General features: G+C 36.9%; 1 protein-coding gene across 1 annotated transcript; it reads left to right on the top strand.

Moving 5' to 3' along the window:
* Nucleotides 1-6,468: 6,468 nt before the first annotated feature.
* LOC124875385 (glycine-rich cell wall structural protein 1.8-like) lies at nt 6,469-25,007 on the top strand. The gene is made up of 31 exons (XM_047377519.1): nt 6,469-6,593; nt 9,504-9,554; nt 9,645-9,698; nt 9,775-9,834; nt 9,915-9,959; nt 12,662-12,709; nt 12,825-12,869; nt 12,955-12,999; nt 14,092-14,136; nt 14,250-14,300; nt 14,784-14,828; nt 14,906-14,956; nt 15,896-15,946; nt 16,047-16,097; nt 16,222-16,272; nt 16,369-16,428; nt 16,517-16,570; nt 16,647-16,685; nt 17,314-17,391; nt 17,484-17,534; nt 17,618-17,665; nt 17,747-17,791; nt 17,948-17,989; nt 21,399-21,440; nt 21,522-21,569; nt 21,649-21,699; nt 21,962-22,285; nt 23,657-23,815; nt 24,266-24,319; nt 24,515-24,556; nt 24,985-25,007. Exons 1-31 carry the CDS (start codon nt 6,527-6,529, stop codon nt 25,005-25,007), a joined length of 1,920 nt encoding a protein of 639 aa, XP_047233475.1. The 5' UTR covers nt 6,469-6,526.
* The last annotated feature ends 127 nt before the right edge of the window (nt 25,008-25,134 follow it).

Raw genomic sequence — 25,134 nt, 5'->3', positions numbered from 1 at the left:
CTCAAGAGAACATGAAATGCATTTATTTAGTTGTTGCACAAGCTTCTGCATCACGTTTGGACTGAACATTAAAAAAGCCTTTTAAGATCATATTAGAAAAAAATGTGACACTGATTTTGTTGAATATAAGGTAACTGATTAAAATTAGTGATTTGCATCCTCAGGAACAGGCATAAACTACCCTGAAGGTTCATCCAAGTCAGTTTAATTGCATTGCACCTTTTACATATTTGCATTTTGTGCTGGAACCCTCCTTTGTCACTGCAATATTTCATGCTGGGGTTTTGCAACCCTAGTTCCTTTTTATAAATGTCTCTAGTAAAATAAAAGTGTTTTTAGAGCAGGCATTTACTCAGCTACAGATGTCCTCACATGGCCAACCATGGTCTGGATCTGGACCCAACAGAACCTGCTATCTGGACCCACATTGCTTTTTTTTTTTTTTTTTTTAACAGTACTAGCCAAACCTGAGAAATATCATGAAAGATGGTCGTCTCTGCAAAGAGAAGAACGTAGGTTCTTATTTAAATGCAGGGATTCTATGTTCCATATTTTCAGAGACAATCAGTGCATGGAGAATCAGTTATGACTGACCCATGAGAACAATGATGGATTAGTATAGTAATCAGCAGACTGACTGCAGAACATTTATATTGGTTCAGGTTTAGTTTAAACCAGAAGTTGGGCATTCAATTGGACTGTTTCATGTTTTAGGTCAATTTAATTACCAAAACTATTTCTACTTCCTAATTACCAACATGACAGTTGTGGCGTTTTCTTGTGACATTCTAAAAAGTCAACATTCTATATATGCCTTTAAAATATTTGGTGGAGCATAGATGATTAGGCTATGAGTTTGTGGAAGTAAAATTGGAGGCATGCCTTTGGATGTATTTTAAGGCAACACTTTAGACACACTTCCCTGTGCAACATCATTAGAACATTTAAAGAAATCAGCCAAAATATCAGGAAGAGAGCTGTAGACCTTGAAGTCTGGTTCATCCTTGGGTAAAACGTCTGTATTCCTAAGGTGCCACGTTAATCAGTTTAAATTTTTTGAGAGTGTAAACGGGATGGGACTGTTTAACATTCAGGCAGTCCAGGAAGGAGATGAGTTCTGTGCCTCAGAGAGGAGTGTTTTGGTGTGAAATGTGACTCAACCTCGGAAGAAAAAGGAACAGACCATGTCAAAATGCCAGCTGAAGCTGGAAAGAGTCACAGTGGAACAAGTCTTGCACCAACATGGGCTGAATGGCTGCTGAGAGGAAGAAGCATTATTCCTAAAGCAACTGTACATCTTTCATTCGGGGACAATTTAATTTTGAGACCTGTTCTGTGGTTGGATGAAATTAAATTTGAAGTGTCTGATTTTAATGACCATGGCTGCATTTGGAGAAAAAAGGGGGAAGCTTACAAGGCTGAAAATACCATCTCAACTGTACAGCATGGAGGTGGCAGCATCATGTTGTGGGTGTCTTGCTGCAGGAGGAACGTGTGCAATTCAAAATAAATGGCAACATGAAGTAAAGGCTACTCATTACCAATATTGGAAAAGACTATTTTATTGAGTTAAAGTTTTGTTGTCCATTTAAGCCAAGGGCGGCTTGGGAACCATCTGTGACGCTTGTAATGATTGGGCATCCCCCTATGGCTGGAGCTGAATAGTACAAATTTGTCCTGCCAACAAGTGGTTTGATGCAGCTTCACAGTTTATACTTTTTATTAGTGGGGGGTTGAGATGACGATGCTGCAGAAACGACGTTCTGGATATGTTTATACTGTATAAAAACTGCTTTGACAACACACTGACTGGGTTGATCTGGACGAAACTAGGCCTAGGTTGATTTAATAACCCAGAGTTGGTTAGTATTAGCTTGACCAATTATACAGGGTTAGGCTTTCAATCAAAAAACAAATAAAGGTTAAAATTAGGTGAGAGATGGAGTACACCCTGGACAGGTTACCAGTCCATCAAAGGACAACCAACCACACACCTAAGGACAATTAGGAGAGACTAATGAACCTAACAGTCTGTTTGTGGACTGTGCAAAGATTTGAACCCAAGATGATCTTGCTGCAAGACAATAGTTCTACCAACTGTGCCACTGCCTTTATACAGGCCTTATAGAGTAATGCTTGACTTAATTAAACCTCAATGGAGCACTGTAATATTTGTATAAATGTTCCATTAGTATGTTGCTGTTCACAATTTTTGTAGTTGTCAACAAGGCCACACATAATTCTGGCTGGATTTGGGATTGTTCTTAGCAGAATTGGCAAAACCCGTTTAAACGTGCTCCCCGTTTAGATCATAAGTTACCACAACTATGAAGATGACACAGTTCTACATTACAATGTCACCAGGTGACTATGAAACTTTTCAAGTGTTGGGTCGATGCAGAGAACAAATCAATGCATGGATGTGAAAAACATTTCTTCAGTTTAATAAAAATGAAACGGAAGAATTTGTAGTCCAAAGGAAGAGCGATCGAGAGTCAGCACATAGCTTCAGTTACTACAGCTAGAAACCGCAGATCAGGCCTGAAATCTGTTTGTAGTGATGGGCTCAGACCTAAATGTTAAAGGTTATATAGAGACAAGTCAGACTTCTATCACCTGAAGAACATTTCCAGGATTAAAGGATTAATGTCTCAGCAGGATCTTAAAAAACTCCATGCGATTATCTTCAGTCGAATTAATTACTGGAACAGTGTCTTCACAGATCTGCCTAAAAGTCAGACAACTGAAGCTGATCCAGAAGAATATTTTCCCATTATCGAGACACATAATGGGTCAGAACAGTTCTAAGGGGTTACCTCCTCCCCAGGGAGAAATGCTTGATTTTACGTTAACAAAATATAGTCCTAAAAGCATCAGGTGCATTCATTAGTTTTAGTTTGTAGTTTTCTTTACTTTTTTGTTGCTGAAGTGTTCTATACAAATAATCCTGCCTTGCTTTGCTTTGCCTGAACTGGGACAGACCTGGTAGATAGTCCCATATCTTTATCATGCAATGCACCACTACCACTAGTGACGAATCAAACCCTCAGCATAATGGTACCACTGCCATGCTTAACAGTTGGTAGATGGCGCTTAGATTGGAAAGCCTCCCCTTAACTGCTTCAAACAGACATCCTGTCATTATGGGCAAAATGTTCAGTCTTTGTCTCGTCAGACATAAAAACCTTTTTCCTTTGGGTTGTCCGTGTTTGCAGCAGCATATTTCAGTTGATCTTGAAGATAATGGTTTTAAAGAACGGGCCTTCTTTCCCGGTTGGCACCCTTTCATTCCATGATGATTTATATATTTGCTTCACCCTGGTGTTCCAGTAGTTTTACGTGTGTGGCAGACTTGCTCTTCTGTGGTTCCTGGGTTGTTTTGGTATTTAACCAATTTCATTACAGCTGAGAGGGACAGTTTGGGTCAGTGGTTGAAACTTGGACATGACTAGATGTTCCAGCAAGACAATGTTCCCAGTCACAGATCAGCATTGGTCCTGGAATAAATAAAGCAAAAATAGTAGCAAGTGGTGGGGGCGGCAGAAGGAGGGCTTGCAGATTTACCCAGCCGTAAGTCAAACACTGACTCAGAGCGTTGCTGGGCAGCTTGCCTAACACAGATGTACATACCTGGACATGGCTGCTTGGGGAATCCATTTGGGAAAGATCCCACATTCCAACACTTCAAAGCAAAGCCAACAGCGTTGCGAGTCAGTTTCCACAAACTGGGGCTGATGTTGCCATTCAACATTCTTGGGGAAAGAAAATCTGTGTTTGGACTAAATATCGAGGGATTTACGATGATTGATAAAGCAGTTCTTCATTGTCTTTGGTATCATTATCTTGATTGATGTGAATGTTTGTCTGCAGACCTAAGCAGCCAGAAAAGTCTCTGTCAACAAAAGAGGAGTTTATATCAATGCCACGGATGTGCTTTTAACAATAACCTTGAGTACAATGAGACATAAAATGTTTATTCACATCAATTAGTGAGTGTGAACAGATCGATGACAAATGGAATATCTGGGAATCTTCTACATTTTTCCTCTTTTTGCAGATGTGGAAAATAAAAACATGCAAATGGGTTTTTCTTCATGTCCATACAAATTTATTAGTCAATACAAAAATTCATGACATCCTGTCCGGTGTTACCTGGAAATGAACTAATGTTTCTGTCTGACCGTGCAGAGAGATCAAAAGCAGAATAATCAGCGATGAACTGAATATTTGTTGCCAGGTGGTCGAAAGCTGGACAGACGATTGTGAGTCTGTTTAATGCCAAGTATGTGAGAGGTCTCGCTGGGTGGGGAAGTGAGACATTAACCCCTGCTTGACCTCATAAGAACAGGATTTGGACTTCAGGTGAGGAATCTATGTGAAAGGTGAGACATCTTTCTCTTTTTACCCTCTTTTAGCTTTAAATGCACAAGGAAACTCAAAGGTCTGTGTGTAGTTTAGCGCCACAGAAATTAGTTCACTCTTTCCATCTTGAAGTCATTTCATAGTGACAAAAATGCATAAAAACATTTTTCAGGTTCTAACAGGTTACATGTTCATCTCAATGTATGTTCACTGTATGTATTAACCATTGGTTCTTCATGGAGCTATTTACTTATAGATTACTTATACTGGACCCAAACTGTTTCCTGTGCATGATAGTGGTGCTCCATGCTAGAGTTTAGCTTATTATAATGTTAAAAAATTGGCTTGTGGTGGAAAAATTGTGTGAAAATGGGGTGTGGCATATTTTACCTTTACTCTATATGGGAAATGTATATCGGACATCCATGTATTTTTCACAAACGCATGAGATTTGTATTTTTGTATAAGATAATATTAGCACTACAGCACAGCTAGCTGCTGCAGGAAGCTAGAAAACTACAGTTGTGGCCAGAAGTTTACATAGACTCAAGTTGTAATTTGAGGTCTTTATTAAGGGTGATTTTTGAAAACGAGAACTGGCTGTAAAAGTTTTAATTTATTGTGGATTTTCTCTAATCTGCACTGATTACTCATTACATTACTCAAATGTAAGTCTACAGCCCCACTAATGTTTGGCTAAATGTCCCTTTGTAATTTGCAGAGGAGCCACACGCTTTTTGTAGCCATAGACGAGGTTCATTCTGGCTGGATATTTAACCGCCCTTGTTAGAATTGATGGCATCCATTTAAAGTGGTTGGTTTTATGGCAAATATCCAACTTTTAAACACAGTCTATACATTTTAAATACATAATGTTGAGATTGAGGCCATTCCAGAGGCTTAATGTTAGTCAGCTTTGTTCTTTGCAAGGTACATTTTGTTGTGTTTGTGTTTGGGATCATCGTCATGATCACTATCATCATTAAGTATCAGCCATTTAGCTGCTGACTTGAGGTTATATTGAAGAATTGAACCAGATTTTTTATGGGCAGCTACAAATTTCGGTCTAGCTTGAATGTATTGGTATTGGAGGGTTTCTGTCGTGGTCGGCAGCATCTCATTTTATGGTGATGTGTAAATGACTTCAGTTTGGACAGTTTCAAGTTTACTGCAGGCTTGAACTTCTGTGGTTCCTGGTTTGTTCCTGAACATCCTAACTAAATTCACTAAACTGATTTAAACCTGGACATACTCAGCAGGAACATTATCCCAAACACATCTAAACTGGTTTTTGAAACGATAAAGCAGGCTAACATTGAGCTTCTAGAATGACATTCCCGAAGGCTTGAACTCAACCTGACTGAAAATTTGTGTAATATGCTTAAAAGACCAGTCGGTGCCAGAAAACTGATGAGCTTAAATAAGCTCTAACAAGGAAGAAAAGTTGTTAAATGTTCAGCCAGAAGGCGCGGTGCTGATGGTGTAGGGGTTAAGCGCGCGACCATGTACGGAGGCTACAGTCCTCGAGGCGGCTGTCCCAGGTTCGAGTCCCGGACCCGGCGACATTTGCCGAATGTCTCCCCCTCTCTCTACCCCCTTTCCTGTCTACTTACTGTCAAAAATAAGGGCTGCTAGTGCCGAAAAAACTTTCAGCCAGAAGTCTGTTGATGACTAAATAACTTATTGAATATTAGTGAGACTGTAGATTTATATTTGAACCTGTATGTTCAGTTTTTATTCTGTATTAATTAAAGAAAATTACAGAGCAATGTTTGCATAGGATACATGTTCAGTTAAGATTTATTATTTAAAATGGTAGCATAGTTAAGTTCTGGGGGTGTAAAATCCATAAATAAAGATAAATTGTGATTGATTTAGAGCAGCCAAGTCATCCTTTATTTAGCCAAGAATGAACTTTTGTCAACAGTTCATCAATCTGACTGCAGTCTGTGAAGTGGTAATGTTTTTAGTGGCCAATAATCCAACGTGTGGGCATGTTTGTTCTCCTTGTATGCATCTCACAACAAGCAGGGGAGGATCTGGAGAGGCCGGACTCTCTGGACCAGAGTGAATATTAGTCCCTCGCGACCTGCATACATCTCCCACTCTTCCACCTCTAATCTCCTACTGGGGTCTAAACCCGTTTATTCTTTCCAGGTCCACCATGGCGAGACGGCTTGTCCTTCAAGGAGTACTGATTCTTTGGTTGGTGGAGGCAGCACATACAGGGGGTGAGTTTCTGAGGTGCAGATATGAAAGTCATTTTTTTATTGTTTAACCAGAATATGACCTCATTTACAAAACTACAGTAAATATATCATGAAAGGTTTATGATGTGGCAATGTAAAGAGGTTATGCAAAGGTTTATTCACACTAGATAACGGGACATTTTCAAAAGATGGCAAAGCTCCAAGATGAATCTCTTGGCAGTAAAGTCTGAATATTTGCAGGTTTCTCTTCATTTTCCTGCAAACAGCTTCTAGTTCAGTCAGATTTTTAGACCAAATTGCTTTGATCTGAGGAGGTTTAACTTTAGGTTTTCAAAGATTTTCACGACAAAACCCTCGGCTCGTACTTGTTGAGGTGGTCCAGTTTAGATTTTAGGATCCTTGTAATGTTTATTCATCCGTGGATCCTGAATAGATTATAGTCTCAGAGTGAAATGTGTTCGCACATATTTTTCCATGTCTTGGCTCTGCTGTAGCGAGAAGGTGAAATCCTCAGTGTGAGGTATGAGCTGACCTTCAGCCAAATTTGGAGATGATGGAGCTGACAGTTCTGTTAGAGTTAGTTAGCCCTTCAATTTTTTTATTGGGATTTTATTTGATAAACCTACACAAAATGGCTGTAACTATGAAGGGGAAAATGATAGATTAATTTAAAGTTCTTGTAAAGTTAGTCCCTTTACCCCCGTATGCCCTCAATAAAATCAAGTGCAACAAAATAATTGTGCACTCCATAAATTTATAGAAGCTTACCAAGAAGAAACCCTACAAGACAAACCTGGAAATAAACCTGTTGAGGTTGAGGTAGGACAGCAGGACAACAGCCCTAAATGTACAGCCAGAGCTACAGTGCAATGGTTAAGATCAAAACATAGTCATGTGTTAGAATGGCCTATTCAAAGTTCAGACCTAAATCCAACTAAGAATCTGTGGCAAGACTTAAAAGTTGATGTTCGCAGAGGCTCTTCGTCCAATCTGACTGGGCTTGAGCTATTTCGCCAAGAATGGACAGAAATGTCCGTCTCCAGATTTGCAAAGCTGGTGGAGACGGACCTTAAAAGACTGGCAGCTGTAGCTGCAGCAAAAAGTGGTTTGGCAAAGTATAAATGTAAACCACACTTTTCAGAGTTTTGTTGTAACATGCATCATTTATCTTTCTACTTCACAATTACAGTATGTGCTGTTTTGTACTGGTCTATCACATAAAATCCCAATAAAATACACAGACCAAATCCTGGAAAATTCAAAGGTTATGAACACCTTCACAAGGCACTGTTACTACGACCAGAAAAAAGTCATAAATCTTTATTTCTTGCTGCAAGTACTTGTAGTCCACCCCAGTGACCTCAAGCAGAGAGCCTCCCTAACTCTGAAGTCTGAATTAGGGATGCCGTTTCAACACATGTTCAAAGCACATTCAGTGTATTTTTTACTTTTTTAATTCACAGTCTTGAGCTGATTTACCAAGAAGCCATTGCCATTTAGTGTGACAGTGGAGTCTTGGGGACTGGAGGGAGGAATGAGACAAATGTCTTCCAGGTGGTCGGGTTTGTCTGTCAAATTTCAGACAGTGATGTCAAACTGGAAACTGCAAAGCTCAGTGTCACCAACCCTCTACAAGGTTTTGGTTTCAGCTGTGACGATGAGAAGCAGCTATATATCAGTTTGTACAGTCAAAGGTAGTTTGGCTTCAGTGGCAGCAGCAGTCAAAATCTGACATCTATCTGTGAGAGGAGGATGGTTTTACTGATCTTAGACAGTCACTCCAATAACTGCTTTTAATGCTTGCCAAACAAATGACTCCACCACAAAGACTTCTATTAAAAGGGTTCGTAATTATAGCTGATTAATCATCTTCAATTTAGCAGCCGATTCATTAAAGGTGCAACTGCAAGCTCCCTTTTTTTAATGACAAACTGCACTAATGTTGTTAATGAAAACATGTATATTTGTAAAGAATGTAAATGCAGGGCTGTATCTGTAACTTGTAAATCCTAGCATTTTAAAAGTCCAAACAGAGCAAATAAAAGATGTCAACCAGAGCAAAGAAGTATGATTTCACAGAGAAAGATCCTCACTAGCATTATTAAACTGGGTTCCTGTAAATGTTTCTTTTGATTTCAGTGTTGGTAAAGGTTTTTTTCGCTGCTTTTTTGCTTCATTCATAATAATATTCATATTCATAATAAAAAACCTGGACTGGATTATTTTGCATTAAATGTTTTTTTAACAACAGGTTTTAATATTTTGCTACATTTTTATTTTTTGAAAAATTTGAATTTATTATTAGTGATTTGACATCTAAACCAGGCCCAGTTAAATACCGAGAGGTTCAGTTTAAAAGTTTCATCCAAAAGGGCCTTAAGGCAAAAAAAGCTGTGAATTATGTGTATTTTTTTGTTGGTGTCTAAAAAATCAAAATAATCGAGTCAGACATAAAAAAACAAGAAAATATTGATGGGACAAACCAAACATAAAGAACATAGAGTAAAAATTAAACAATGTAAAAAACTTCATGTTGTTATGAAATTCAGAATTTTATTTTTGATAATGGGGTTAGGGATAAAGTTCACTCAAATGTCTTTCTTACATTCTGGTCCAGACTTGAAGAATCATACTTTTGTGCAGAAACCTCTGCTAGAAGAGAACATAACCTCGTCATGAGATATCCTAATATCATAAAACTCATACATGTTTACACAGGCAGATATAAAAATGACTTGGAGGTAGGGGTAATTTTCCTAAGCACTGGAATATTATGGGTTCTAAACAAGTAGCAAAAGCATCTTTGTTGCCCCATTGGTTAGAGTTGATTGTCAAGTAGAAAACATCTAGAAATCAAGCACGCAGGTTTATTGCAGAAATTTATTTGAGGCAAAACCACATTTTAATTAATTCATTTTTTGGATTTTTAAGGTTATATTGCCTCATATGGAGCTTCCAATGGACAAGGACCTCGACCTAATGGTGATCTCCTTAGTATAATCTCATATTTTGATTATTTATTCAGCATAACATGGCTTTTGTTCAGTTAATCGTGATTTCTAACTCTTATAGGAAATGTACCACAGAATGGTGGCCGAGTGGGATCATTCCTAATTCCATCAAAAGGTAAAGAAGAGCTACTTAATTCAGCTTCCAACTCATCTGTTTTGACTAATTCCAGACTTGTTCTTATTTAAATAAGGTGTTGGCCGGACATTGGGACAGCAAAATGGATATGTTGGGTATCCTATGAAAGGAATGGGTCAGTCATCATGCAGAAAATTAAATTGCATTACATTTTTTTATCATCGGATGTCATCACATATATATTTTTCGTTGAAGGTTATGAAGCAGTTGCTGGGATGAACAAAGGAGTAGGAATGGATGGTAAGTTCACTGTATTTAATCTGTTAAATTAGTTTAAAAAAAAAGATCTGTCTCTGAGGTAATGAGATTCCAGTTTAAGCCCATATTTTCTGTTGACTTTAAATTGCTCCACTTTAAATTTAAATGCACATAAACAGTCCAGCTTTGCAACGCCTTGAGCAAACAGCAAGTGTAATATAAAAGCGTCGAGGCAATTTGGTCCCAGGTAAAAAATTTTCAGGGTGGTATAACACAAATAAATCTTCATGAACGTCATTGTGTTATTTTTTTTCTTTCACTTTACGTAGGTGATCTCTAAGGAAAAGCGTAAAATAAAAAACTGGTTTGATATTAAAAAAAAATCATTGACTTTAAATAAAACAAAATTTGTGCTATTTGGTAAACATAAGAAAAATATAGAAGCAAATATATGTATTGATAATGCAAATATTGAAAGGTTTACTGAAATAAAATGTCCTGGTGTGATGTTAGATCACAAAACCTACTGGAAACCACACATCAAATATGTTTGAGGGAAGCTAGCCATCCTGGGGAAAACTAGCCAGAAATCTCTGTATGCATTGTATTGTACAATAAGATTAATTAACCAAGCTGGTTACAAAGACCACACAAACCAACTTTGTATAAAAACGGGAGCTATAAAATTTCCATGCTTGGTTCAGTGTAAAACAACAAATTATATTTAAAGCGAGAAACAATTTACTTTCTAAAAAAATAATGAAATTCTTTGCAGAGAGGGACGTAGGATATAATTTAAGAGGGAAACCAAATTAAAAAATCCATTGTGTTAGAACGACTTTAAAAAGTATGTGCATCTTAATAGCAGGAGTTAAATTATGGAACAGTCTAACAGAAGAATTAAAGTAAAAACATAAGATGCAAATTCTATATACATGTAAGATTGGAGAGGAGCAGTTTAAACTGAGACGGTAAAGGAAATGTTTAAAAATATAAATGAGTCCTTTGTTTTCTTTTGTTTTGCTTTCTCTACCTAGTATAAAACGTGTTACTTGGACAAACATAATTTATTGAATTTTTGATTGCTAGAAATTGTGTTCAGGTATCTTATTTTTCTTCTTGTGAAAGAAAAAGTGTTTTAAATTGTTTTTTTAATAATTGTTTTTCTTTAAATGAAGAATAATGTTTAAAGTAAGTTACAGATCTAAGGGGGTAGGGTCAAATAAGTTTATACTTCTGCCTACCTTTTTTTTCAATCAAATGGTCATGTAAGTATGTATCATGGTGTATGAATATAAATATGTTTGAAACAAACGTAATAAAACCCTTTTCATCTAAGCCATAAAGTTAATTGCTTTATACACAGTTAATGATTGTCCCCAAGTAATGAAAAGAAATTATTAGCTGAAAAAGCCATTAAAGAAGGCCAGTTTCCCTGGTGTGTCAGCCAGTCCAAGCATTCAGCATGCTGAAGTGAGTGAATCTCCATTAGTGGAGACCAAGCGTCTGCATAGCGTACTGTGGGAATAGGTACGAATATAATTGAAGTAGTGAGATGTAAAATTACCGTATTTTCCGCACTATAAGGCGCACCTGATTATAAGGCGCACCTTCAATGAATGGCCTATTTTAGAACTTTTTTCATATATAGGGCGCACCGGATTATAAGGCAAACGTTTGACTGGGGTTGCGTTATGCATCTACTAGATGGAGCTAAAGAGAATGTCAACAAAACAGTCAGATAAGTCAGTCAGTCAAACTTTATTAATACACTACAAACCAGCGTTCTGATAACTCCATTCACTCTCATGGTAAGGTCTCCTCTACATAGAATTCTATTGAATAGAGCCAACCGCACGTTAGGAATGCATTGGAGTCTATGAAGTTGAAGTTGAAATCAAACGTTAGTTAAAACGTGAAAGGGAACTTTTCCCTGATTCAGTAAACACGTAAAAGAAACAGTTTGATGCACTAAATCAAACGTTAGTACATTCACAATATAGTAGCGTTAACTGTTGAATTCTCTCGCTGCTGCTCTATTCCCATGTTCGACTGCGTAGCTGACAGCCTTGAGTTTGAACTCAGCATCGTAAGCGTGTCTCTTGAAAGGTGCAATTTTGGGGTCGTTATACACGCACAAGTGGTGTTGGACTAGGAGTAAGCACAGTACAGGTGTTTACCGCTATTACTTCGGCGACACCCCTGACTACGGTAGCCGTAATGCTGCAAGCGGTGCGGCTTTGTAGTTTACCAGTCGTACTGAAACATTTTGACAGAGCGCCGTGTACAACCAGTATGGATCAACCAATTAACCAATTGATCCATAAATAAGGCGCTCCGGATCACAAGGCACACTGTCATGTTTTGAGAAAATTAATGGTTTTTAAGTGCGCCTTATAGTGCGGAAAATACGGTAAGTATTTTGTAACGATGGTGCATATGTGCATTACGTGTGGTATGGCTAAGGTGAAACACTCTGTGGTGGCCTGGTTTAGCTGGAGATCGCATCTCGTGTTGTGCTGTAAGTGTGGAAATTTGTTGTACATCTTTGCGTACCATAGAAACACAAGGCAGATATGCAACAGTGTGACCGGGGTATTTTCTTCTATATGAGCTTTCATGCAAATAATACTATACTTTGCTGCTGTACTGATTAGACTTAACTCTTATCCTTTGCAAATAAGAATTACTGTTTTCCAACTATTCTAATATAGATCTCGGTGTGCATTGTGCATCTATTTTAGGAGGAAATCAAGCTGCTTTATCCACTAGACATGGAGCCATGACTAATGGTAGATATTGTGTTTTGGTTATGTTTCTACAGTTTTCCAATTTGAGCGTAATGAAGCAAAAAATTAACTTAGAAATCAACTTGGACAGTAACATAATTGACTGTATTTACTGTAGGATATGGACTGAAAGCCGGCCCATCAATTGGACAACAACTGAAAGGTGGAGTAACTCTGGCAACTTATTTCCTAATAACTGTCCAAACTCAGAACTACATATTTTAATTCAGTTTTTGTTCTCGTTTCAGGTTACGCTACTCAGACTGCTGCTTATGGACGACAGGGGACTAAAGGTAATGGTACTTAAAACATTTAATTTGAAGATTTGACGTGTGCCACAGAATAATTTATTCACAAGTTTATACTCTAAACTAGTATAAAAGGCTTTGTCATCAATCTTGATCTTATGATTTTTTTTTAGTTGTTGGAGAAATCCTAACAGTTTTAACTCTTAAGGTTCTTTTTAGATATTTTAGATTTAAGTAATAATTTTGAAATTACAGATATTGGTCTTGGTGAGGGAAAAAAGCACTTTCATTTATTACCCTCAGATCCCTGACAATGACCTTCTGCCATCACTCTTAATTGGCTTAAATGAGTTTTGGTGTACCTCAGGGGAAGGTGCTCGACTCCTAGCATTCTTCATATGCTTTTCTTGGACAGCTGACTCAGAACCATGATACACATTACCATCTTACCATCTCTATGCAGGTGACACTCAGCTACACAGTGTGGTGGCTGACAGGTGCAGGCATGCAACAAACTGATAAACATGCTGCAAACACATGAATGATGCAAACTCCAAAACACACAAACACATCAAACAAATGCAACAGAAAAACATTGCAGAAGAAAAATCCTGCAATCACAGTAAAGAAAGAGAATCAAAAACCTACAACCAACAAAACAAGTGCAAAGGAAAAATGCTGCAAATAGAAACAACAGAGGTGCACTAGACCACTAGAGGGAGTTGACCACAAATAATATGAGGTAAATATGCTGCTGTTCCATAATACTGTAAAATATCACGACCACTGGTTTAAAAAAGACATGAAGGAATCACACCCATTCTTTCAATTATTAATTTCTAAAATACAAAGGAAATATAGTGATTTTATGCAGAGTATATTCGAGTCAGAAGTCTTCAGAAATCGTTTTGCAGTATTTGTGGGTAACTGTAAAAGCAGTGCTTTTAAATGGAAAACACTGCTTTTCATCAGTCTGGGCTTGTTTTAACTCCGGAAGGAAATTAGGCCGTTTTACCTGGAAGAATTGCAGCCACTAATGATAGCCACAGATTTTCTGTGTCTCTGTGGTGGAAAATAATTAAGGTATTTTATCAACTCTTATGCTTAACTTATTCATCATTTTCTTCTTTTTTGCAGGATATGGAGTTAAAGCCAGACTAGCAAATCCACAAAAAATGAAAGGTGTTCCAACACATAGATGAGGGGTTCAGTGTGGCTCTTACAAGTGAATATTAGTGTTTATAAGAGTCATGAGAGTGATGATGAGAAACTGTGACGTTGTTTTCTACTTTTAGGTAATGGTGCTGAAGCTGCTTTACAAAATGGATTTGGAACCAAAGGCAATGGTATGGCAAACACTTTGACACCTTTCTAACACATGTTTAACTGTTAATAATCAATATATATTTGGGTTTTCAAAATTTTGAAGATGAGCGGTAGAAAGTACCACTGGAGATTAGTATTTCAAGCAATAATACTGTTGGAAAATTACTCACTGTTATAAGGTTATTTTAAGATTTGTGTTAATTTTAAATTAGGTCACTTGAAAAATTAAGACTTGGATTAAGACAACTACACTAAAAGTAGTTTTACTTCTGTGGTTGCTGCAGATGAAATTTTCCATTAAAAACAATAGAGTAAGTCATTTGCATTCTTTCATTTGTTTTATGGCAGCTTATTTCTTACTGGGTAACAAATATTCCAGCTTTTGTTACAAAACTAAATATTTTGTGTGTTGTTTCAGTTATTTCTTCAATGTGAGGAAACAATATTAAATACCTCTTTTTAAATTGTGTTTAAACTGTATTAAGACATTATTTTTGTTGCAGGATATGGAGTTATATCTGGACCAACCACTGGACAACAAATCAAAGGTTGCACAACTTTTTTAATTCACACACACGGTTCCATTAAAGAACCTGTTTTTGATTAGGTTTTACTCCTGTTGCAGGTAACGAGGCTCCAGCTGGAAGATATGTAGGACAAGGAACCAAAGGCAACGGTATTTCAGCTTATGATTATGCATACTCCAACTCTTATCAAGAGTATAGTATGGGGGTGCTCATTTATATACGCTGGCAAATGTTTTTGACAATATAAATCAAAAACAGTTTTCTTCCACTCATCGTTAATTGCGTTTGATCTTTTAAAATCATAACTGCAACAAAAACATCCCAAGTGCTCAATTATATGGAGGTCAGGATACTGAGAAGGTCTCTCCCGAATCTTCAATTTTCCCTAAAGTGTTTTGGATCCTTGTAATCTTGAAACATATAAGTTCATCCCACCTGCAGCTTCCAGGCTGATACAGTGCCTTGCGAAAGTACTCGGCCCCTTTGAATTGGTCAACCTCTTGCCACATTTCAGGCTTCAAACATAGAATCTCAAAAAAAGTAGTAAAATGTACGCCATGAGAAACAAAGTACACAACAGAGTTGGTTTCAGCAATAGCTTCTTCAATTGCTTTGTTTAGGAGAGACAGGGTTAGAGACAGAAAGACAAAGTCAAGAAAGAAGGGATTGGCAACAATAGCTCAGCCGATGGCCCCCTTCATGAAGGCATCAGCTAAACAAAACTAAATGCCAGGCTAGGTGTAACGTCAATGAAGATAAAGCAAACAGAGAATATAAAGGCAGTAACTGTAGATACTGTATAATTGGAGAGTAGTAGGAGAAAGTGGCAGAGTTAGGAAAGGTGGTCAGTATGTCCTCCAAAGGTCTAAGCCTATAGCAGCATAGGTATGGAGCTCAGGATAGTCTTTGGCTTCACCCAACTGCTGATTATGAGTGAAAGAAAGGTGTTTGTAAATTCAGTCATGTCATCGAGAAAAGTGCCAAAAAAATAAATCAGAAATACTGCCAGGGCAGGTAAACCTGAGGGCACAACTGTAGTCTAAATGGAAATAAAGTTTGTTTTAATTTGTGCTTTGTCTTCATTACAGATTATGGTGCTAATGCTGGAGCATATGGTGTACAAAGATATAAAGGCAGTGGTATAATATATGTATTTGACTATTCAAATAATGAAATGTTTTTTATGATAAAATAATGCTTTCTTAAGCTCACATAAACTGAATAATGAAACTATTGCAGGTTTCGGGGCTCAAGCTGGTGGGTATGGAGGACAAGGCACAAAAGGAAATGGTATTTTTGTTATGTGGACACACTGATCAAAATTAGCACTGAGTTTAGTATTTGTATTTTTGTGGCCAAAACCATAGATTGTTTTTCATTTTCCTACAAATATAATTGAGTGAATTTGTATTAGGTCAAGGACTCGTAGCTGGACCATCCAGTGGCAACGGAGCAAGGTCAGATGGTAAATAATCTAAAAACCAAAAGAAAAATTTACTTTCATAAAACATATGTTTTGTCTGCCAAATGTTTACTTTAAGCATAGATCCTTATTTAACAGGTCAGGGGGGATACGGAGGAAATCTCGGGAAGGGATATGGCCGACCTCCTTATAGGCCAGGTAATGTTACCTACCTTTTTGCCCAGGAACCCAGAACTCTGACTATGACAAAACCTTTACATATGTTCCTCTGTCACTGAATGCCCAGCTGTGGAAATGGGACATTTTGGAGGTCCCCAACCTGCCAGAAACCAAGGGAAGGGTAAGTGCAGTCCCTTGCTCAATGCTGAGCCAACCAAATAGTACACTTGTAAAAATATTTGTATTCGTTTTTACAGCATATGGTGGTAATGGTTACAGAAATCAACCAACTAAAGGTGAGGAGATGCCTTTTGACATGGTCACATGCAATAATATCACTTAATACATTTTTCATAACCCCTGAGCTTTTCCAAGTTTTGTCACGTTGCAACCACATACTTCATTGTATTTTCGTGGGATGTTATGTTATAGCCTTAATTATGCAGTAGAAGGAAATGGATATGCTTTTTTTATTCCTTCCAAACAAAAATAAAAATCTATGGTGTGCATTTGTTTTCAGCAGTCAGTATTTCGTAGAAAAACGTCTCCCTGCAGTTACAGCTTCCTTGTTCCTGCTGAGTAAAAACATCCCTATGCTATGATGCAGCCACTATGGATTTATACTGAGATTAAATTACTCACAGGTGGGCTCTATTTACTGAATAGGTTATTTCTAATCACACTAGATTATATTTAGGGGGATCAGAGTAAAGAGGGCTACATTTATGTCCAAGGTTTACTTTCTTACAGTTTTGATAATTTTTCTTCCCCTTTACAACTATGCACCACTACCTGCTGATCATTCACCTAAAATCCCAATAAAATCCATCAAAAGTTCTGATTGGAACAAGGAAATATGTGAAAAACCTCAAGGGGTATAACTAGTTTTACGAGGCACTGTTTATGTCTAAAACATGTTAAAAGGCTTTGGTGGAAGTTATGGTGGGGCTGGTTTGAGTCTGGGACCTCGGTATGGAAATGGAGCAAAGGGACCAATGAAAGGTATCAGAATCCCGTTGAGCATAAACTACTTTTTTCTGACCACGTTTCCATGTTTTTCTGTACAGCACAGTTTGATAATGTTAATATTTTAGGTTACAGTGATTCAGCTGGTGTATCCAATGGAAAAGGTTCACAATCCAATGGTAAATATAACTTAAATATGTGACAAAAAATGAGATACAATGACAAATTTTCCAACACATTTCAAATCATTGTCCTGTAAAAGGTCATGCTGGAGTCAGATCACCAAATAGTAAAGGAGCCATGCCAAATGGTCAGTTATTATATTTACTAGTATAATTAGATGTGTAGAGTAATATTAATACTAACTGTGGTTGGTTGTGTAACTATTTAGGTTATGGAAATCCAAGAACTGGAGTTGCCAAGGCTGCTAAAAGAGGTGACTTAACCACAGGGAAATGTCTGCAGTTTTTATTTATATAATAAGGAAACAGTGTAACACTTTACCTTGTAAAATGAGGATTTCTTTTATAATTCTTCATTATTTTACTCCTTACTGATGTTTTTTGCTTATTTTTATGTCATTTTTTTAAAGGATTTTCCAATATCTTGAATGGTCATGGTGCCATACACAATGGTAAGAACTTTTCTGATATTTTATAATAATATCCACTTAAAACAAAGAAATTGCATACACTGTATGAAATGACACATATTTGTTTTTTCCTCACTGCCTGACATTAAATCAGAGTAAAACTTTCCTGTTTAAGGCCAGTTAAGATTAACATAATTATTTTTATTTGCTAAATGCCAGAATAATTAGAGATATATTTTTATTTTCTTTAAATTCTGAAGCTTGCATACATTTTCTTATTATTTGGTAGAAATGCCTTTGAAGCTGTATGACTTGGTATGATGTTTTGGGTCTCCTTCCGCAAGTTTCTCACAATACTTGTAGTTGTAATTTTGGCCCATCCCTTCTGACAGAACTGGTTTAATTGGGGCAAGTTTGAAAACCTTCTTGCTCCCCTAAATGTTTTCAACTGTTCCCACCATTTTTCTGTTTGAATTTTTCTGTTTGATATTGAAACTGTTGGCCATTTACCACTTCAAAAGCAATTTATGCGAGCAGATGAATGAATTTAATCAATGAAAAAAGGAAAACTTACCGGTGCAGGTAGGACATGAAAAAAACGAGCAGGTCAAAGGACATGGATTGGGTAGTAGCAGGGTAGTATTCAAGTTAAGTTTCAGGAGGAACCAGTGGAGAACAATGACAAAGAGGGAGTATATGTACTGAAGGAGAGTGGAGAAAGGACAAATGAACACAGCGAGTTAATCAGAGGGATAAGCTGGTGGGAGAGAGACTAATTAACACTGATGATGAGGGAATGCAGGGAGGTAACAGAAAACATCTAAGTGAACAACGGGACTGCCAAAAGAGCATAAACAAGGAGGAACTAGATCTATAAGGAAATACTAACTAAAACAATACATAGGAATAACAGAAAGTAACAAAAACCTCAACACTAGAATGAATCTAATAAACATGAATGAACTGAAATAAAGCTAGTGAAGAACGTGGCAGTGCAGAAAAAGTAAACAGAACACAACTCAGAACCCCATATACAGGCAAATTATGACAAGTATACATTATTTGAGTATTGTCTGACAGAGTTGAAGTATTATGCTAATAATAACCTTTACCAATATCAATATAACTCACCACACTTCCATGTAGCTCAACTTAAGACCTAGCTTTCATTTCAAATCACAAACATACTTTAGGTAGTTAATGTTAACATTGGGTATATTACAGGTCCTTCTCAAAATATTAGCATATTGTGATAAAGTTCATTATTTTCTATAATGTAATGATGAAAATTTAATATTCATATATTTTAGATTCATTGCACACTAACTGAAATATTTCAGGTCTTTTATTGTCTTAATACGGATGATTGTGGCATACAGCTCAATAAAAGAAAAGTGTTTTTAATACAAAAAACGTCAACCTTCAAATAATCATGTACAGTTATGCACTCAATACTTGGTCGGGAATCCTTTTACAGAAATGACTGCTTCAATGCGGCGTGGCATGGAGGCAATCAGCCTGTGGCACTGCTGAGGTCTTATGGAGGCCCAGGATGCTTCGATAGCGGCCTTTAGCTCATCCAGAGTGTTGGGTCTTGAGTCTCTCAACGTTCTCTTCACAATATCCCACAGATTCTCTATGGGGTTCAGGTCAGGAGAGTTGGCAGGCCAATTGAGCACAGTGATACCATGGTCAGTAAACCATTTACCAGTGGTTTTGGCACTGTGAGCAGGTGTCAGGTCGTGCTGAAAAATGAAATCTTCATCTCCATGAAGCTTTTCAGCAGATGGAAGCATGAAGTGCTCCAAAATCTCCTGATAGCTAGCTGCATTGACCCTGCCCTTGATAAAACACAGTGGACCAACACCAGCAGCTGACACGGCACCCCAGACCATCACTGACTGTGGGTACTTGACACTGGACTTCTGGCATTTTGGCATTTCCTTCTCCCCAGTCTTCCTCCAGACTCTGGCACCTTGATTTCTGAATGACATGCAGAATTTGCTTTCATCTGAAAAAAGTACTTTGGACCACTGAGCAACAGTCCAGTGCTGCTTCTCTGTAGCCCAGGTCAGGCGCTTCTGCCGCTGTTTCTGGTTCAAAAGTAGCTTGACCTGGGGAATGCGGCACCTGTAGCCCATTTCCTGCACACGCCTGTGCACGGTGGCTCTGGATGTTTCTACTCCAGACTCAGTCCACTGCTTCCGCAGGTCCCCCAAGGTCTGGAATCGGCCCTTCTCCACAATCTTCCTCAGGGTCCGGTCTCCTCTTCTCGTTGTGCAGCGTTTTCTGCCACACTTTTTCCTTCCCACAGACTTCCCACTGAGGTGCCTTGATACAGCACTCTGGGAACAGCCTATTCGTTCAGAAATGTCTTTCTGTGTCTTACCCTCTTGCTTGAGGGTGTCAATAGTGGCCTTCTGGACAGCAGTCAGGTCGGCAGTCTTACCCATGATTGGGGTTTTGAGTGATGAACCAGGCTGGGAGTTTTAAAGGCCTCAGGAATCTTTTGCAGGTGTTTAGAGTTAACTTGTTGATTCAGATGATTAGGTTCATAGCTTGTTTAGAGACCCTTTTAATGATATGCTAATTTTGTGAGATAGGAATTTTGGGTTTTCATGAGCTGTATGCCAAAATCATCCGTATTAAGACAATAAAAGACCTGAAATATTTCAGTTAGTGTGCAATGAATCTAAAATATATGAATGTTAAATTTTCATCATGACATTATGAAAAATAATGAACTTTATCACAATATGCTAATATTTTGAGAAGGACCTGTATAATGCTAATAAAATCAAACAGGCAGCTAAGTAACATTTTCCTATTTATTCATCATTTTGTGTTTGCTGCTTTCTATCATAGAACATTATATTCAGCCTTCGACATATATTAGCCTGTAATGTTAGCTACCTAGCAAAAGGATTCCTCAACTGTTGGAGTAGAAATACTTGCATGAAAAGAGCTCCTTATGTTAAATTAACTTTTATCTACACAGAACAGAATTTGGCCAGCATGCTGTAATTATAAAATACTGTATGTTTGTTTCTATTTTGAACATTTTATCGGGAAATGTAGGCTACTAGACATTCAGAAAAATGATTGTGGCCATGCTGTTTCTTTTCTTCTTCAGACTTTACCATCAAAATAATTTAGTGAAATGGTCTAATTTGTCTGTTTGTTTATATATCTCCCTCTTCTCCTCTTCATTAAACCTGACAAACATCAGTCAGCGGCTGGATAAGGCTTAGAAATCACAAATTTCAAAACAGTCATGCAAGGGTTTCTCAGCAGGTGTAAATTTATAAAATAATGTGACTTCCACACTAATTATTTTACAATACAGTGCCAACACTTGCAGTATAATCAGGACATCTATATTATGAATACTAAAATATAGTGTATTTTATAATCAATTATACTATAATTTGATTCCCTTTGATAAATGAAGGGTACGGAGGTTCCAGAGGAGCCGCTGGAGGACCCCAGCTAGGTAACACTCATGTTTCAAACATTTATTAAAAGTTGTAAAACTTTTTGGTACCTTGCTTTATTTATATGTTTGACCTTAAAGGGTATTCAAATGGAGAAACTCCTAATGGGTATGGATCTGAGCCTAAAGGTACTGGACCTATATGAGGTGATAATATTCCTGGTTTACTGGTGTAGTACATTTAATAAATGTATGTTTTTCACCCAAGGTTACGGAGCGGCTGCTGGAGCTGTCAAAGGATATGGTCCCCAAATGAATGGTAACTGTCCTTGAAAGATAATTTTGTCTAATTTTTGAATATTCCTGACTGAAAATGTATGTTCCTGGCTCTAACTGTGCAAAAAACACACGAGTAACAAAACATTGCTCCATGATTTATTAGACAGCATACGTTCATCTGCTGCATTTGCAGGTCAAATATTTTTGTGAGATTTATACATAAATATAAATAAAGATTTGGCAAACAAAGATCTTAAAATGTATCATTATTTTTGGATGTATCACTTATTTTTGGTTTCCAGGCTACGGATTGATGGACGGAAAAGGCCAAGCTGTCAGAGGAGCAGATTTATCTAATGGAAAGAGCCTTAAAGGTGGAGTTCTATCTTCTCAGCAACAGACTGCAGCAGCAGTGGATGGTGGTGTAGTCCAACAAGTACAAGACAAAATGTACAAACAGACACAGCTAAACCTGGAGATCAATCCACAATCAGGTCAAGCAATTCCTGCTATTTACCCAAACCCTCAGCCTGGACCTGAACCGGCACCTCTGGGTCTACAGGAAAAGGGTCAAAAAGGACCCAAATATAGAAGCGTGCCAGAACCAGGAGCTGTCCTCCCTTCAGGCAAGCATTCTTTAATTTAATTATCTGCTTATTTGAGTCCTCTTTAATTAGTATTCGGGTTACTATGTATTTTATATGCATTAATACGGTATTTAAATTTTTTGGCAATGAATTGATTCACTCTCACGTCAATTATATGAAATGTAAAAAAATACAAAAAAATTGAATAATCAAAATATTTTAAATAATAATTTTGTCTTTAGTCTTTCAAATAAAATAATCCCCTTAAAGCAATTTACATTAAAAAAAAAAAAAAATATATATATATATATATATATAAAACTTAAATATTTTAAAATACAAATTTTAAGACTATTTATAAAATTTTTGATGTTTCATTTTTTTCAATAGTTTTTCTATTTCTTTAAGAAAAAAATATTTACATTTAAAATGTATTAAAATGTAATCAAAAATATAAAATATTGCATTTCAGATTTAAAAATAGTGAAACTTAGATTTTAGTATTCCTAAATATATTTGTGTATTCTTTTAATTAAACAATAATTGATTAAAAAAAAATTTACCGACTTCAAAAATATATTAAAATCTAATTAAAATATTGAAATCTAAGATGAAATATTTAAAAATAATATTTTCAACATTTAATCTAGGACAAAAAGTTAAATACTGAATGTAAGATTTTAATATTTTTAAATACATATTTGTATTCTCTTAATTAAATAATAGTTAAAAAAAAGATTACATCAAAATATTTGAAAATCTCATTCAAATGTAAAAATCTAAAATTAAATTTAAAGAAGTTTCGTAAACTGAAATCCATCTTCATCATTAATTTGAGTTTTACTGTTCAACATTTTTCACTAATGTGACAAGATTTTTTAAAATCTGCACATTGCCATTCTGCAAGCTGCATATTGTACATTAAAAACCCTCCCATCACTAATTTTATTCCAAATTTAGTTTGTATTTATCCTTAAAATGACCTCTACATGTCAATTTCTGATAGCAAGTTAAATATATAATAAAACGATATGCTGATGACTATGTGGTCTGCTGCTGATGTTTGCAGTGCATCAAAACCCACAATGTCAGATATTGTTAATTTTAATCCATTTTTAGGGGACAGGAGGTTGGGGTCAGCACTAAAAATGATGAACATGTTTATAAATAACATGTAATTTTTAAGCCTAATAGTTCAGTGCTGTCTATTTTAGCACCTCTCTGTCATAAACTCAAGGTACCAAAGCACCGTTTTACAATCATTTGTAAGGGTTTTTGTAGAAACTGAGTAACTGTATAAATGTTTAAAAAAATCTAAATGGTACTGACATGTGTGGCCTCTAGGTTATGTGACTGGAAGTGCTGCTCCTGAGCAAAACTCAGCAGAATCTCATGTTGGTTTTGGTTTAGATGGGACAGCTGACCCTGAAAGTAACAGATCCATAAAAACCAAAGCTGTTGCTGGGTCTGAGGCAGCTGAGAGCACAGAAAACACCCCTCCTGAGGATGCACTGAGTATGGCCACAGCAAAGAAAACAGCACAGGGAAGTCTCCCTGGTGGGGAAACTGGTAAATAAAGTGTAGATGTGGGCGTGCTGACTGAGTCAGACTGCATGTGTAAGAGTCTGAAGTCATTGTAGGGCGGTAAATGGACAAACGAATGAAGGATTTGCTGAGTTGCACGACGTCAGTCAGTCTAATTTGCCTGTTATAGTTTAGAAAATCCTTCCTTGCTCTGTAATCTAGAGTGTCCTCACCCACCAATGATGCTGCTCATACCACCTCTTTTACAGGAACCTAATATATTGCACCAGACCAGAGGGTTTCTCTTCTTGTTTGTTGTTTTCCCTTTGCTGACAGTTTTGCAGATAATCCTAACATGCATTAGGTGCATGAGCTGAATTGCAAGTTTAACCCACTTAATGTATTTAATCCTCATGAACAATCATTGCTGTGATGGAGAGGCTGTGAATGGATTGTTTTGGAGAAGACTCTGACATTTTTGTCTTTTGTTTTCAGAGAATGGGAGAGTTTCTGTCTCCAGCAGCCAAGGAGCTAAACCAGCCAAACCTGGTAAACATCTGTCAATTGTTTCCCTTAATCTCATTTTCATAAAATCCAGGTATGTTGTATAAATAGAATAGTGGAGGGAGGCTTGTTGTTTTAAGGCGGTTCAAATCTAGAGTTGCTCTGTTTTATTTGAAAAAATCTATGTTTGGTTTTATTTGCTGTGTTTTAGTGATAAAAGTTTATGTTTTGGTGTTGCAGACTGTGGACCAACTGGACAGTGGATGAAGAGACCAAGATCTGGTAAATTTTCAGTTTTAGTGTGTATTTGTATCAATGTGATATGCTGGTTTACTGAGGGATTCACTGAAATATCAGAGTAAAATCTTTATTTCCAGGTAACTTTACAGATTAAAATGCAGGTACTGGAAGCACAAATAGGCGTTTTTTATGACAGTAAAGCAGTCTGTTGTTTTGTATTTTTCTTCCTTTTTTGCTAATAAACCGTCAAACATGCCGAAAGCTAAATAATTGTCTGTAATCACCCTTTGGTAAATATGTAAAAGTACTTTTGAATGTAGTAACATAATCTCTCACTAAATATTTCCCTACATCAAAACTTTTCTAAATGTTTACGGTGGCAAAATAAACCTCCAGCTTTCTTTGACACTGTAGATTTGGGCATCTCCTTTTCTTAAATGGCAAGTTTGCTTGTCTTTCCTCTTTTGAAGATTGGCTAAGAGAAAGTTCGTAGAAACCCTGATCAAGTTACAAAGTAAAGTCTAAATTAAAAACGTTCTTTTGTTACATATTTGATATAAATTGTTAGAGCACTGATGTTAAAAACATTCTATCTTAAAGGTTGGATTTCACTAGCCTTG

The sequence above is a fragment of the Girardinichthys multiradiatus genome, chromosome 10, assembly GCF_021462225.1.
Source record: "Girardinichthys multiradiatus isolate DD_20200921_A chromosome 10, DD_fGirMul_XY1, whole genome shotgun sequence".
Lineage (NCBI taxonomy): Eukaryota > Metazoa > Chordata > Actinopteri > Cyprinodontiformes > Goodeidae > Girardinichthys > Girardinichthys multiradiatus.
Note: the sequence above shows the minus strand (reverse complement) of the source record. Positions and strands in the feature narration are given on the sequence as shown.